This window comes from Macaca thibetana, chromosome 13 (genome assembly GCF_024542745.1).
Source record: "Macaca thibetana thibetana isolate TM-01 chromosome 13, ASM2454274v1, whole genome shotgun sequence".
NCBI classification, from domain to species: domain Eukaryota; kingdom Metazoa; phylum Chordata; class Mammalia; order Primates; family Cercopithecidae; genus Macaca; species Macaca thibetana.
In genome coordinates, this window is record NC_065590.1 from 83,014,048 (window position 1) to 83,028,631 (window position 14,584).

Sequence of the window (14,584 nt, forward strand, 5' to 3'; positions counted from 1 at the left end):
AGTTGGCTGGGTATAGTGACATTTGCCTGTAGTGCTGCCTACTTTGGAGGCTGAGGCAGGAGGATCACTTGAGCCCAGGAGATCAGGCTGCAGTGACCTATGATTGAACCACTGTACTCTAGCCTGGGCCATACAGTAAGACCCTCTCTCTTAAAAAAAAAAAAAAAAGTAGGTTATTTTTCTAGAAGCATTTCCTATTTCCACAGCAACAATGACTAAACCCCTGAAACAAAGATTAAATAGGACAGTGGGAATAACAGCGGGAAGGCAGTTCTTGTCAAGTATCTGGAGAGAAAGGAAGGAAACTTAGATATAATTTTTAGATTTATTTGCTGAATGGTTCCATTTCAACCTTTTTCTTTTTTTCTTGAGTTTGGAGGTTGGTTAACAGGAGGGAATTTTAGGGTGTGGAAAGTTGTCAGTCATACACCCCAGTGCATCCACTAATCAATCCAAAACTTCCAAAGCTTTTTTTGATTTATTGATTTGTTTCCCTTTCACCTCTGATCTGAGCAGTTTCTCCCCACCCCTGTACTAATACTTCATTGCCAGTTCTTCACCTTGACAGGAACCGGATCTTATAGGATGTTTTTATTTTGTGTAAAAAATTTCTAGGACATTATGCAAACTTTTTTTCTTTTATGTAAAGGAAAGCAAAGCAAGGAAAAGAAAACTTATGGAAAGAAAATCTTAGAAGGGAGGAAGAAGAAAAACAAAAGCGACTCCAGGAAGAAAAAACACAAGAAAAAATTCAAGAAGAGGAACGGAAAGCTGAGGAGAAACAACGTAAGGATAAGGATACTTTGAAAGTTGAGGAGAAACAACGTAAGGATAAGAATACTTCGAGACAGTAGAACAAAAGCAACAAGAAAAAAATGACCTGATAGGAGACAAAACAAGGGAAGAAAATGAGAAAGATACTAATTGTAGAGTCAGAAAAAACCTTTTTATAAATTAAACTTGGATAAAATGCATGTAGGCTTATTAAAACAGACTGAAATCTTAACACAGCAGTAGAAAAGAAGAGTTACTACTGATTGTGAAAAGACTCTGACATGGTTTTCATAATTGAAGTAAAACAGTTTTAAATATTTTATTCAACCACTATAAGCTATTTATTTTAATGAAACAACAGTAAAATTTTGATACACCTCAGTCCATTTCTACAATACTTTTAGTATTATTGTATCTCTTTTAGATGCATAAACCCTTTGAATCATTATTAATGATACAGTGTGTTGAAATTTTATAAGTTAAAGCATTTATTCTAAAGATGAACAAAGTAAAAAATTTTATTCTTATCAAATTCAGTTTGTGTACTCTTCTACTATTTTCCTTTTAGAACCATTCTGATAGATCTATAGATTTTTCTTCAGCCATCCCTGTTAACTTGCTAATCTTCTCTTTTCAGACCCCCCGCTTTTTGTCCTTTTCTTCCCTGTTATATTCAGACCTCCACAGATCAAACCAAGCTCTCTTTGCTTGGTCTCCTTCCACTTTGTATACCTCAGCCTGGCCCCCACTCCTGCACTTTCCTTTCTACCCATGTATGTGCTTCACCCTGCAAGTCATCTCTTTATTTTGCTGCCTCCCACCTTACTTAAGATGAGCATCCTTGTTTGCTTTTTTATTAGATGACTAGTCAAGGTACAAGACCAGTCTTGTATCAAGAGTACACTTTGGTGTACTCTTTGGTGCTCGATTTTTTCTTTTAGATTTTAGGAGCTCTTTATTGAGTCATAGCAAAGATATGTATACATGTAAGTAGCAAATAATGACAATTGTCTTCTCTTTAGGTGAGACAGCTAGTGTTTTGGTGAATTATAGAGCATTATACCCCTTTGAAGCAAGGAACCATGATGAGATGAGTTTTAATTCTGGGGATATAATTCAGGTAGGAAATGAAGTCTTTTTTTTTTTTTTATCTTGAATAACCTGAATACATTGTAATATATTAGTTTCTGTAGTAATGTTGACTATTACTTTCATATATTTACCTTTGTAAAATATTTCTTAAACATTACCTCATTTGGCCTTTACAACATACTCAGAGCTGCATTGGACCGTTATTATTACTACCAGGTTCTAGCCAAGGAAGCTTAAACTCACACAAGTTGTAACTGTCCACATTGCAGTGCCAGAATGGGATGCAGGTATGTGTTTTTTTTATTTCCAAAAACAGCGTTGTTTCTACTATGCCATACAGCAACTGTTAAAAGAATTGAAGGAGTTAGATTCCACAGCCCTAACTGGATACAGGCAATTTGTTCCTTGGAACAGAAGTCTTTATCGTATTATCACAATCCATATCAAATAGATGAGTAAGAGAAGATCCTGGGAATAGTGTTTGATAGAGCCAATATGATATAATGGAAAGAGTACAGGCTTTAGAAGCACACAAACTTGGATTTTAGTCTCTGCTTCTGTTTTCTTCCTGTTAAAGTAATATTAAACAGAGTATCTAGCCAGTGCCTGTTTCCCCCGCTCCCCTGCACCGTCACCAGTTAGTATAATTTCTCAGTTAGGTGGCAAATGTTTAATGATACTAGGGAAAAAAATTTACCAAAACTCTAGCACCCAAGGTAAATCCCAAACACACATTCCTGCTCTTGCCATTGCCACTATTAGTAGTACTGGAGCTGTGCCTGAGCAGGGGAAGAGGTTTGTTCTGCAACCAGCCCAAGTCCACTGTCTGCTGCCCCTACCATTCCTCGTCTCCTTGTTGGTGATGATGAGATAATGTCTGTAGCTGAAGAGATACAACCTATCTCTGGGCGTGTTTGGTCAACAGTTTGCTTATATTTTTTGTTATATTTTTTATTCAACAAATATTTTTTGAGGGCTATGTTAGACTAGGGATTTAGTGAATAAGACATTATCTCTGCTCTTAACAAGCTTGTAGTCTAATGAAAAAGCATGACAACCTAAAGCAGTAGAGGAAGGAAGGTAAAGGAAAAGGTTGTAGACTGCTACCAGCTTTAGCACAGACCCCTTCCACGGTCAAAGAGCCATTCTGGTGGCAGTGACAATAGGAACATAAAGTTAGCTGCGTGTCTTGGGTGCTTGTGTACTCTGCTGAATCATTAACATAAAGAATTAGTCATGAATTACTACTATCAGTCATGAGTTGCCTGATTTGAACAAATTGGTTGATGATGGTGTCATTTACTAAGAGAGGAAAAATCAGGGGGAAAATGTAAGTAGAATTATGAGTTCAGTTCTATATGAGTTTCAGATGTCCAGGCAGTAGTAGTTGGATCTCCAGAGGTACCTAGAGAGATGTCAGGCAGCGGTCTGGACTGAGGATGTAAATCTGGATGTCGCCAGTGTCATGTGATGGTGATGGAAGACATGAGAGTAGTGGAGCTTATCCAGGGGAGTAGTAACGTGAGAGAGAAGAGGATTGAGGATGCAATTCCTGAGAAACATGAACACTGAAGGAATTATTAGAGGAAGTGGAGCCTTAAAAGGAGTGACTAGAGGTAAGAAAAAAAAAAAAAAACAGGAGAGTTTAATGTTAAGGAACTTTGAGAGGAGTGATCTGCAAGTGAAATAAAACAAGGACTAAAAAAAAATATTAGATTAGCAATAGCACGGGTGACAGCAGTATCAGTTAAGTGGACTAGTAGAGCAAGAAGCCAGATTTCAATGAGTTGGAATAATTTGGAAGAGAGGAAGAGGAGACAGTGAATATGTGAAACTCTTTGAATGAGCTTGTCTTTGAAAGGGAGAAGGAGAGAAGGTAGTAAATAATGAGAAATGTGGATTGAGGGAAGTTTTTTTTTTTTAAGTTGGTTGAAGCTTGAGCAAGTTTAATGGTAGAAAGGATCTGCAGAGAGGAAACAGGTTAATGATAATGGAAAGAGTGTAAATAACTGATAGAGATTGTTTTTTCTAACTAAAGTATAATTTACATACAGCAAAGTGTACAACCATAACTATACAGCTCAAAGAATGTGTACACATCTATATATCTGTGAAGCCCCCCCCAGATCAGTGTGTAGAATGTACAGCATCAGGAAGGCACTTCATGTTCCCTGTCAAACCTCCCTGTTCTAATAGATGGAGATGAGGAAGATTCTTGAAAAGACTAGAAGGCTTGAATCTGGAGCCCTGGAAGAGAGTGGTAGAAGGACTAAATACCTTTTCCTTTGTGATTAGAAGGCAGGAGGAAAGGGTGGAAGGGATTATAAGTAAATTTTGCTAAAGTAGAAGATGGACATCAGGTCCAAGGGCTTCCAAATTCCTGGTAAGATAGGAGGCAAGCTCTGATCAACTTAATGGATGAGGGTGTTACCGGAGGTTTCACTGAACGTGAAAAGGATTAGAAATTCCACTCAGTCTTGGCCACATTTTCGATGACAAGCTGAAATGTTTTTCTAGCCTTCTAATCTGTTAATACTATTTTGCTAGCATTAATTAATAAGTAGTTAAGAAGAAGTAATAAGCAGTTTTGCTAGGCCTGTGAGAATTTATGTAAAATGGTCTGTTTAACTCAAAGTAAATTGACAACTAAAAATTAATTACAACTATGAATGACAGATATGAAATAGATTAAAATTGGCCTCTTACTAAAACAACTTGGCCTAACTACAGAAGAAATGAATGAGATTTTTCTTCTTGATTAGGTTGAAAACACTAGGAAAAGGTGTTATAGAAATTAATACTTTTAAAAGTTTTTGGCCAGGCACAGGTGCACACCTGTAATCCTGTTAGTTTGCTGGGAATGATGGTTTTCAGCTTCATCCATGCCCAAGACCATACATTTAAATCAGGTACAATGCTGAGCATTTTGCAGCATTGAAATACTTTCGTTTGTACAATTCCTCAGGGTTTATTGTATTCTTGTCTTCATTTATATTGCTCTGGCTTAGCTATTTTATTTTATTATTTGTTTATTTTTGAGACTGGGTCTCGATCTGTTACCAAGGCTGGAGTGCAGTGGCACAATCACAGCTAACTACAGCCTTGACCACCCGAGTTCACGCCATCCTCCCACCTCAACCTCTTGAGTAGTGGAGACTACAGGCACACACCACCACACCTGGCTAATTTTTTTTTTTTTAGTACAGATGGAGTCTCACTGTGTTGCCTAGGCTTGTCTCAAACTCCTGGCCTCAAGCAACCGTCTTACCTTGGCTTCCCAAAGTGCTGTGATTATAGGCATGAACCACCATGCCTGGCTGGCTTAGCTGTTTGAAACTAGTCTAAACTAGATTTACAGGATAATATTTCATAAGTGTTTTCTTTCGTTCTAACTATTTTAGAACACCATTTTATGGTAGTTACATTACTGTGACGCCATATAGTTTAACCAGAATAGCTCTGGTTTAGGAATTTTCTAAATATTTCATTCATGATGTAATAAATAGCCAGACATAAAACATTAAAATGAGAATTATTTACCATAAACACAAATGAAGTTTCCCTAATAATCCATTTATTATTAATTAAGCTTTAAGTCTGTTAATCAAATTTAGAATAGTCCATTCAAGTTAACATTTGTTGAGTTTGTAACCATGTACCTCTGGTGACATACAAAAACGAATAAGGAGACCACAGTCTAGGAAAAGACAGAAATGTATATTACTATACAAAATATAACATGATAAATTTCAGTACTAATTGATATGAATAAAGTACTGTGGGAACCCAGAGAATGAAGGAAAAACAACCAAATAGAATTGGGGAAGATTTTTCCCAAGAATAGGATGAAGGCCTTAAAGGGTTATGCCTTATGTTTGCTTAGTGCTTTACAGTTTCCAAAGCGCTTTCATAAATATACTCAATTTAATTCTGCAAGGAGGGCAGCACAGGCATTTCCCCCCAAATCTGTGGATGACAAAGCACTCTAGATCGCATTCATTATCTTAACGAAGGATAACCAGGTGGCATGGCTAAGACCGAAATGTGGTTCTTTTAACTCTCAAGTCTGTAGTATTTCCTCTAAACCGTGTAATATTCTGGGTAGGTGGGAATACCTTAAATAAAAACATTGAGGCTTGCATGTACCAGATGTTTTTAAAGAATGTCATATAACTATTTGCCTAGAATATCGAACAAATGGTAGGAGACGAAGCTAGAAAGGTAAGTTGAAACCTGACAAAGAAACTGCAATTTCAGAGTATTCAAATTCTACACTAAGAAGTTTGAACTTTTTAAGAGCTTTAAACTAGAGAGACAACATCTGCTAAGAGAAAAATCCTAATGGGTCTGAAATGGCTTACCATAGAGTAAAAGGCATCAAGATTGGAAAAAGAGAAGACAGACAGTATTGATTTGCAGAAGACATGATAATCTATGTAAAAAGTCTCATAGAATCTATTAAGCTACTAGAAGTATTTAAATGAGTTTAGCAAGGTTGCAGAATACAAGATCAATCAAAATCAGTTGTAGTTCTGTATAGAAATGATGACTATTCAGAAATTGAAATTTAAAATAACATTTACAATTGCATAAAAATATGAAATACAGATAAAACTGATAAAAGATTTGCAAGACCTGTTTATTGAAAATTACAAAGTTTTATTGAGAAAAATTGAAGTCCTAAATAAATGAAGAGATATATAGGGTTCATGGATTGGAAGATTCAGTATTGATAAGAAGTCAATTATTCTCTTAAGTCCTGTGTAAACAAATTTTTTAGAAAAAGATAAGTCAGTTCTTCTCAATTCTTACACAGATTCAAAGCAATTTTAATCAGAACTTTTAACAGGCAGCCAGTTGCTGTGATCTACACCTGTAACCCCAACACTTTGGGAGACCAAAATGGGAGGATTATGTGAGGCCAGGAGTTTGAGATCAACCTGGGCAACAAAGCAAGAACTCATCTCTACAACAACAACAACAAAAATCTCAGCAAGCTTTTTTTTTTTTTGTAACAAATGACGAGATGATTCAAAAGCAAAACAACTTTGAAAAGGAACAAAGTTGGAGATCTTTTAGTACCTGAATTTAAGGCTTATTATAAAAGTTACAGCAGTCAAAACAGTTGTGATATTACATCTAGACAGGAAAACAGATCAATGGAACACAGTAGGTAAATAGATTCATGCTACGTGTGTGTGTGTGTGTGTGTGTGTGTGTGTGTGTGTATGTATAAACAACTGATTTTTGACAGGTGCAAAAGCAACTCAGTGGAGAAAGGACAGACTTCAGCAAATGGTATTGGAGCAATGGATATTCATATGCAAAAAAATGAATTTCAATTTATTCCTTGCAACATATACACAGATTAACTCAAAATAGATAAAATATGAAATGTAAAATGTGAACCTATAACTGTAGAATTTCTAGAAGAAAACAAAATCTTTACAACTTTGGGTTACTCAAAGTTTTTTAGTTTCTTAGATATGACAAAGAATCTAAGAAATAGTGTTCTTTTTTTTTTTTTTGAGACAGAGTTTCGCTCTTGTTGCCCAGGCTGGAGTGCAATGGTGTGGTCTCAGCTCACTGAAACCTCTTGGTTCAAGCAGTTCTCCTGCCTTCACCTCCCGAGTAGCTGGGACTACAGGCATGCGCCACCGTGCCTGGCTAATTTTGTATTTTTAGTAGAGACAGGGTTTTTCCACGTTGGTCAGGCTGGTCTCAAACTCCCGACCTCAGGTGATCCACCCGCCTTGGCCTCCCAAAGTGCTGGGATTATAGGCATGAGCCACTGCGCCCAGCCTAGTGTTTCCTTTTGAGGAAAACAGTTCTGTAATTTATTGTGGTAATGATTCTGTAACTCTTTGAATATTCTAAAATCCATTTAATTGTGTACTGTAAATGGAAGGATTATATGGAATGTGAATTGTATCTCCATAAGCCATTGTTAAAAAAAAAAAGTTAAAGCATGTACCTACCATGTGACTCAGCCATTCCACTCTTAGGTATTTACACAAGAGAATTGAAAACATGTCCATATGAAGACAAATGTTCATAGCAGCGTTATTTGTAATAGCCAAAAACTAAAAAAAAAATAATTGTCTACCAGCATTTGAAAGGATAAACAACTTGTGGTATATTCATATGATATAATATTACTTAGCAATAAAAAAGAACAAACTGTTCATACTGTATGGATGCCTTGAGTGGAAAAAGGCAGACAAAAAGGGTACATATAATATGATTTTATTTATATACAGTTTTAGAAAATGTAAACTAATATATAGGACAGAAAACAGGCCAGTGTTTACATAGAGATGGCGAGGAAGGTCATGGGGAGGGGCAAGCTGGAGGAATTACAATGGAACAAGAGGAAACTTTTGGGAGTGATGGAAATGTTTGCTGTCTTGATTGTGGTGATTTTTCACAGTTATATACATATGTCAAAACATCAAATTTAGCACCTTAAACATGAAATTTACATTAATGATATCTCAAAAAGCAGTTTTTAAAAATCTGAATGGATTCAACATGATTTTAATAGATATGACACTGTCAAGTCTGTGTTTTAGAAAGGTATGGAAAATGAATTGGAGAACAGAGACACAGCTGCCATATTCATTTATTCAGTGAGTTAAGTAATTTCTACTATGCTAGACAGTGGGGATCAATAAAACTCACAGACTAATGGAAGAGAGATATGTAAATAAGTCTTTATTTATATATAAATATCTGTGGTAAGTACATATGCTTAGGTATTAGCTACATAATTAAGTGTAACTATGTATATATAATGTATATAATGCTAATTATGACAGTTATATATGAGATAACTCTGGCTTGGGTTGGGGGAAATTAGAATCTTGAAGGATGAGTAAAAATCATAATAATCTTAAGTGCGAAATGAAAAAAAGCCTGAAGTAGGGCAGTGAGGGTGGGTTGACAAATGAGAAGAGTCTTTAATGACAAACTCAGTAGTTTGGATGTGGAAGTGTAAAAGAGATAAGAGCCAAAGATTTTTTATTTAGAATGACTAAATTTTTGGTGGTGTGAATAATAGAGGAATTTAGGAGAAGGAAGGGGGATGGAGGAGAAAGGTTCAGTTTTAAACTTGACTTGGAAGTTCCCGTGGGGCATCCGCTTGAAGATACCTTGCAAGTAGTTGAAAGTATAGGCATGTTGCTTCAGGAAGAAGTAGCACTGAGATCATAGCTTTTGGATTCATTATTGCACAGAGGACTGATCAAACTATGGGAGTAAGTGGGCCTATTCAGGAAGGGTATAGAATGAGGAAAGAAAGCCAGTGATGAAACTTGAGGCTGTCCTCAGTGTTTAAGGAACAAGGACCAAGAAGCAGAGGGAGAAACACTGTGAGGATGGAGGATGTCACACTGTAGGATGAAAATGTCTGGGAGAAGAAATGAAACTGATAAATCACCTGACATGTTTACCAGTTGGAAAATAGTATTCAGAGAAGATCTTATTGTTCTGTTAGAGAGTTCAAAAGACCTATGTAACAGGAACAGAAAAAACTAAGCCAAAAACAAAAAAAGTAACGATTATAGGAAAATAAAAAGTTTACGAAAAAGGAAATTTAATCAGCAGCATGCTGCATGACTCAGATGTGATTTAAACATAGTCATAATATTATAAACATTAAATATAATTTAAATAAAGATTAAGATGTAACAGTATTGGTAGAGTAAGAGGCTGCAATGAAAGAGAAGTCAGTCTTCATTTCCCATAGCCAAAAGCTAATAGATAATGTCTAAAATTGAAAAAATTCAAGAAATAGCAGTATAAATATGTTATTCAGAAATATAAATGGTGATATAGGAGAAGCAAGGAAGAATGGCAGGTTAGGAGTGAAAATCAGGGCATAAGGAGCCATGAGATAGAGGATTATTTTCCTTCATTAGCCATATATAATGCTACTTGTCTTTGTAAAATATTTTCATGTAACTTGGATAAAATTAAAATTTAGAAAGACAACTTGCCAATCACTAGAAATAGTAGCCTGTTAATTTGTAGAAAATGCCTTAACTATTTAGTTAGATGGGCTTAATTCTGAAAATGAGAATACAATAGTCTTCGTCTCTTTCCATTGTAAATGTGTGAATTTCTAAGCACTGTTAATCCTTCTTTTTATTTCCATAGGTTGATGAAAAAACCATAGGAGAACCTGGTTGGCTTTACGGTAGTTTTCAAGGAAATTTTGGCTGGTTTCCATGCAATTATGTAGAAAAAATGCCATCAAGTGAAAATGAAAAAGCTGTATCTCCAAAGAAGGCCTTACTTCCTCCTACAGTTTCTTTATCTGCTACCTCAACTTCCTCTGAGTAAGTTTTTAGCTAACAGTAAAGTTTATATAGTTCTGCAAATGTGTAAATACCTAATAGATAGTGGTGTCAGCCTACTGCTTCATCACAGTGTAATCTGGGTTGTACTCTTCAAGAGTACTTTTTGTTCCAGATTTAATACTGAAATTTAGTAAGTGAAAACATGGGTCAGTAGTTTGTTAATGAATTATTTCTTTTCCCACAAATTGTGTGTAAGCACAGCGTGTATAATATACAAGTTGATAAATTGGTAGTATTTCATTAAGTTCTAAACAATTAAGTATACTTATATCAAAGTGTTATATTTGCAGACCACTTTCTTCAAATCAACCAGCATCAGTGACTGATTATCAAAATGTATCTTTTTCAAACCTAACTGTAAATACATCATGGCAGAAAAAATCAGCCTTCACTCGAACTGTGTCCCCTGGATCTGTGTCACCTATTCATGGACAGGTATGTTGTCTATTATTTTTGTGGGCTTTATTCTTTGAATTTGCTCCTGATTCATATAAAATAAAATGAAAATTATGTACAAAGGGACCGTTCACTCATTTAGCCAGTTTGTAGCATTCGATTTCTTTCTCATTCACATGTGATGTGAAGTTGAAGAAATGACTATTACTTAAAGGTTTCTCAACAATTTTTTATTTTTTTTTTGGGACGGAGTTTTGCTCTGTCACCCATGCTTGAGTGCAGTGGCACAATCTCGGCTCACTGCAACTTCCGCCTCCTGGGTTCAAGCGATTCTCCTACCTCAGCTTCCCGAGTAGCTGGGACTACAGGCGCCTGCCACCATGCCCAGCTAATTTTTGTATTTTTAGTAGAGACGAGGTTTCACCATGTTAGCCAGGCTGGTCTAGAACTCCTGAACCTCAGGTGACCCACCCGCTTTGGCCACCCAAGGTGCTGGGATTACAGGTGTGAGCCACTGTGCCCGGCCTAGGTTTTTCAACAATTATTTTCCATAATATCAAGTTGCTAGCAGCTAAGGTTTCTTTTTTTTTTTTTTTTTTTTTTTTTTTTTTGAGATGGAGTCTTGCTCTGTCGCCCAGGCTGGAGTGCAGTGGCCGGATCTCAGCTCACTGCAAGCTCCGCCTCCCAGGTTTACGCCATTCTCCTGCCTCAACCTCCCGAGTAGCTGGGACTACAGATGCCCGCCACCTCGCCCGGCTAGTTTTTTGTATTTTTTAGTAGAGACGGGGTTTCACCGGGTTAGCCAGGATGGTCTCAATCTCCTGACCTTGTGATCCGCCTGTCTCGGCCTCCCAAAGTGCTGGGATTACAGGCTTGAGCCACCGCGCCCGGCCGCAGCTAAGGTGTCTAAGCTCAAAATGTTATTTTTACAAATTTCATGATATATTGTTCTTGATTTGTAGTTATTATAAGAAGAAGATAAGAGACTTGGGCTTGAGGTTTTTGTTTTTTTTTTTTTTTTAAAGTTATTTGGGAACATCAGAGCTTTTTAACATATATTTAACCTCTGATTTAGATATAACCACAGCAATAGGGTAACATTAACATTATTTTTTAAAATTGCAGACTTCATCAGAATAAAGTCCTCCAGATTTCACCTTCTCTCAAAACATACCATGGCATAGGTTCCAGGCATTTTATTATGTGCTAGAAATTTAAGGAAAAAATAAGTCAAAAACTACCTGACATTGACACCAGGCACAGTGACTCAGTGCCTATAATCCCAGCTCTTTGGGAGTCCAAGATGGGAGGATTGCTTGAGGCCAGGAGTTTGAGATCAGCCTGGGCAATATAGCAAGACCCCATCTCTACAAAAAATTTAAAAATTAGCCAGGCGTAGTGGCATGTACCTGTAGTCCTAGCTACTTGGGAGGTTGAGATGGGAGGATCACTTCAGCCCAGGAGTTTGAGGCGCAGTGAATTATGATCATATCACTGTACTCCAGCCTGGGCAATAGAGTGAGCCCCTATCTCTAAAAAAAATTTTTAGAAAGCAGAAACTCAAACTTGCCATTAAGTGGATGATAATCTAATGAATGTGACAGACATAAATAGCTGTAAAGCATGAGAAATGCGGTATTAAAGATATCTACAAGGTCTTTAGGGGGTATGCAGAGAAGAGAGCATCTTACTCAATTGGTGAGAATTGGAGCAGCCTTCACAAAGGGCAAGGTATTTGAGTAGGGCCTTCAAAGATAAGATTTCACCAAACAGAGAAGGAAAGTTATTCCCATGAAAGGACAATTTGGGGAAAGTCACCAAGGCATGTTAACACAAGATACTTGCAGGAAACAAGAATTGTGAATAATATGACTAGAGTACAGGATTCATGGAGAAAGGGTTAAGCGAAGTTGGAGAGAGAGGTTGAGGTTTATTTGGGAAGCATTTAATACTGTGCTAGGCAACTTGGCAGTGGAAAGTCCCTGAAGATTTTTAAGAGTGGAGTTGTTGTGTGTTTTGGAAAGATAATTCTGGCACTAACATAGAGGCTGGATTAGCAGAAGAAAACAACCAATTAAGGAAGGATATTACAATAGCTAAATAACAAGATATGATGGTTTGAACAAGTGCTGTGGTAATTAAGATATAGGAAAGAGGAGATAGATTTAGAAGATTATTAGGAATTGATATAAAATAGATAATCCATTGAATGTGGAGAGTGAGGAAGAAATAGGAGTTAAAGATAATTCTTCAGAGGCTTTAGCTTGAGCAACCAAACGGTTAGTAGTATCCTTGTTCTTTGGTAGACAGTGCAGGAGGAATGGGTTTGGTAGGTTCTAAAAATGATTATGTTTCAGCCATGCTAAGTTTAAGGTATGTGTATTAGGGACAGCTTTGTAGAAACACCCAGTAGGCAGTTTGATATACAAGTCTGGAGCTCAGGAGATAAAATTACACTGAAAATGTAGGTTTGAGAAGTCATAGACGTAATTAAGAGTATTCAGGGAAGTCCTGTGAAACAGTAAGGGAAAAGTGTTGGACAAAAGAGGAGCCATCAGTCACCAGAGAGTCAGCTTCAGGAACTACAAGGATTGATGTTAGCTGTTTAGAGATCAAGAGGAATAAGTGTTTGGAAGAAGCTTTTGGCTTTGATGTTATTAATAAACCTGTCTGGAAGAAGTTCAGTAGTGTGATGAGTGCTGAATCTAAATTAGAAGGGATTGAGGAGTGAAATTGGAAAACAAGTTTAAGACAATTATTTAAGGAATTCAGAAGTAGAAGCAAGTAGAGAAGTAGATTGAAGAGAAGGACTTAATGTTATAAACTATTTCTAGAAAATAAAAGGGCGTAATAGAAGACTTGGAGAATAAGAGTTTAGCCTTATTAAAAGAACAAAACACTCATTCCTTTGAGAGAGGAGGGAAAGAAAGAAGAATGAATAGAATAGAGGAAGTTAAGAGAAAATCTGAGAAACAGTGGGAGCCAAGCATGCCAATTTCCTTCCCTAGTGGAGTAAACGGCATTACACTGCAAGCTGGAGGAGAAAAAAGATTTACAGTAACACTTCTTTTCTATTTGTTCCATGATGTATATTTCATGGATGTATGAATACATTTCTTGAGTACCCATTATTTACCTTCTCTACCAGTGATGTGATGAGGTTTCTTTGAATGGTGGGTTTTCAGTCTGTCTTAACAGAAGGCTAGTCACATAGTTGTCTGTCATGTATAATTTAAAGTCAGTTAATAGACTAAAGTTATCTTAAGTCACCACCACACCAAACTGGTCTGCTGTTTGAACAGTAAGTATGTTATATACACAGAAACAGAAATCATGGTTACCACTGCCTTTTTAAAAAGTTTGGTGGTTTTGTATTCACAGGGACAAGTAGTAGAAAACCTAAAAGCACAGGCTCTTTGTTCCTGGACTGCAAAGAAAGATAACCACTTGAACTTCTCAAAACATGACATCATTACTGTCTTGGAGCAGCAAGAAAATTGGTGGTTTGGGGAGGTGCATGGAGGAAGAGGATGGTTTCCAAAATCTTATGTCAAGATCATTCCTGGGAGTGAAGTAAAACGGGAAGAGTAAGCATCTTTATGTGTTTTCATGGATGTGGATGTTGGTATTTTCTCTAATGAGTCAGCCATGGTCTGATTGAGTGTATAATAAAATAACAGTTTTATACTTGAGTTTGAATATCAGAAAGGTAATTCTGGCTGGCCGTAGTGGCTCACACCTGTAATCCCAGCATTTTGGGAAGCCAAGGAAGGCAGATAACTTGAGCCCAGGGGTTTGAGACCAGCCTGGGCGACATGGTGAAACCCTGTCTCTACAAAACTTACAAAAATTAGCCAGGCCTGGTGGTGCATGCCTGTAGTCCCAGCTACTTGGGAGGCTAAGGTGGGAGAATCGCTTAAGCCCAGGAGGCAGAGGTTGCAGTGAGCCAAGATGGCACCACT

At 36.9% G+C, this 14,584-nt stretch overlaps 1 protein-coding gene across 9 annotated transcripts in view; it reads left to right on the top strand.

The window, feature by feature from the left end:
- Positions 1-14,584, top strand: part of ITSN2 (intersectin 2) — a 158,168-nt gene that overhangs the window by 90,046 nt on the left and 53,538 nt on the right. For 7 of the 9 annotated variants that reach the window (XM_050753558.1, XM_050753554.1, XM_050753561.1 and 4 more), the window contains 5 exons: positions 650-825; positions 1,797-1,894; positions 10,024-10,205; positions 10,517-10,661; positions 14,004-14,209. In XM_050753558.1, coding sequence (XP_050609515.1) covers positions 650-825; positions 1,797-1,894; positions 10,024-10,205; positions 10,517-10,661; positions 14,004-14,209 — 807 coding nt within the window. The remainder of the gene's footprint in view (positions 1-649; positions 826-1,796; positions 1,895-10,023; positions 10,206-10,516; positions 10,662-14,003; positions 14,210-14,584) is intronic. The other 2 variants (XM_050753562.1, XM_050753560.1) reach the window with 1 other exon arrangement.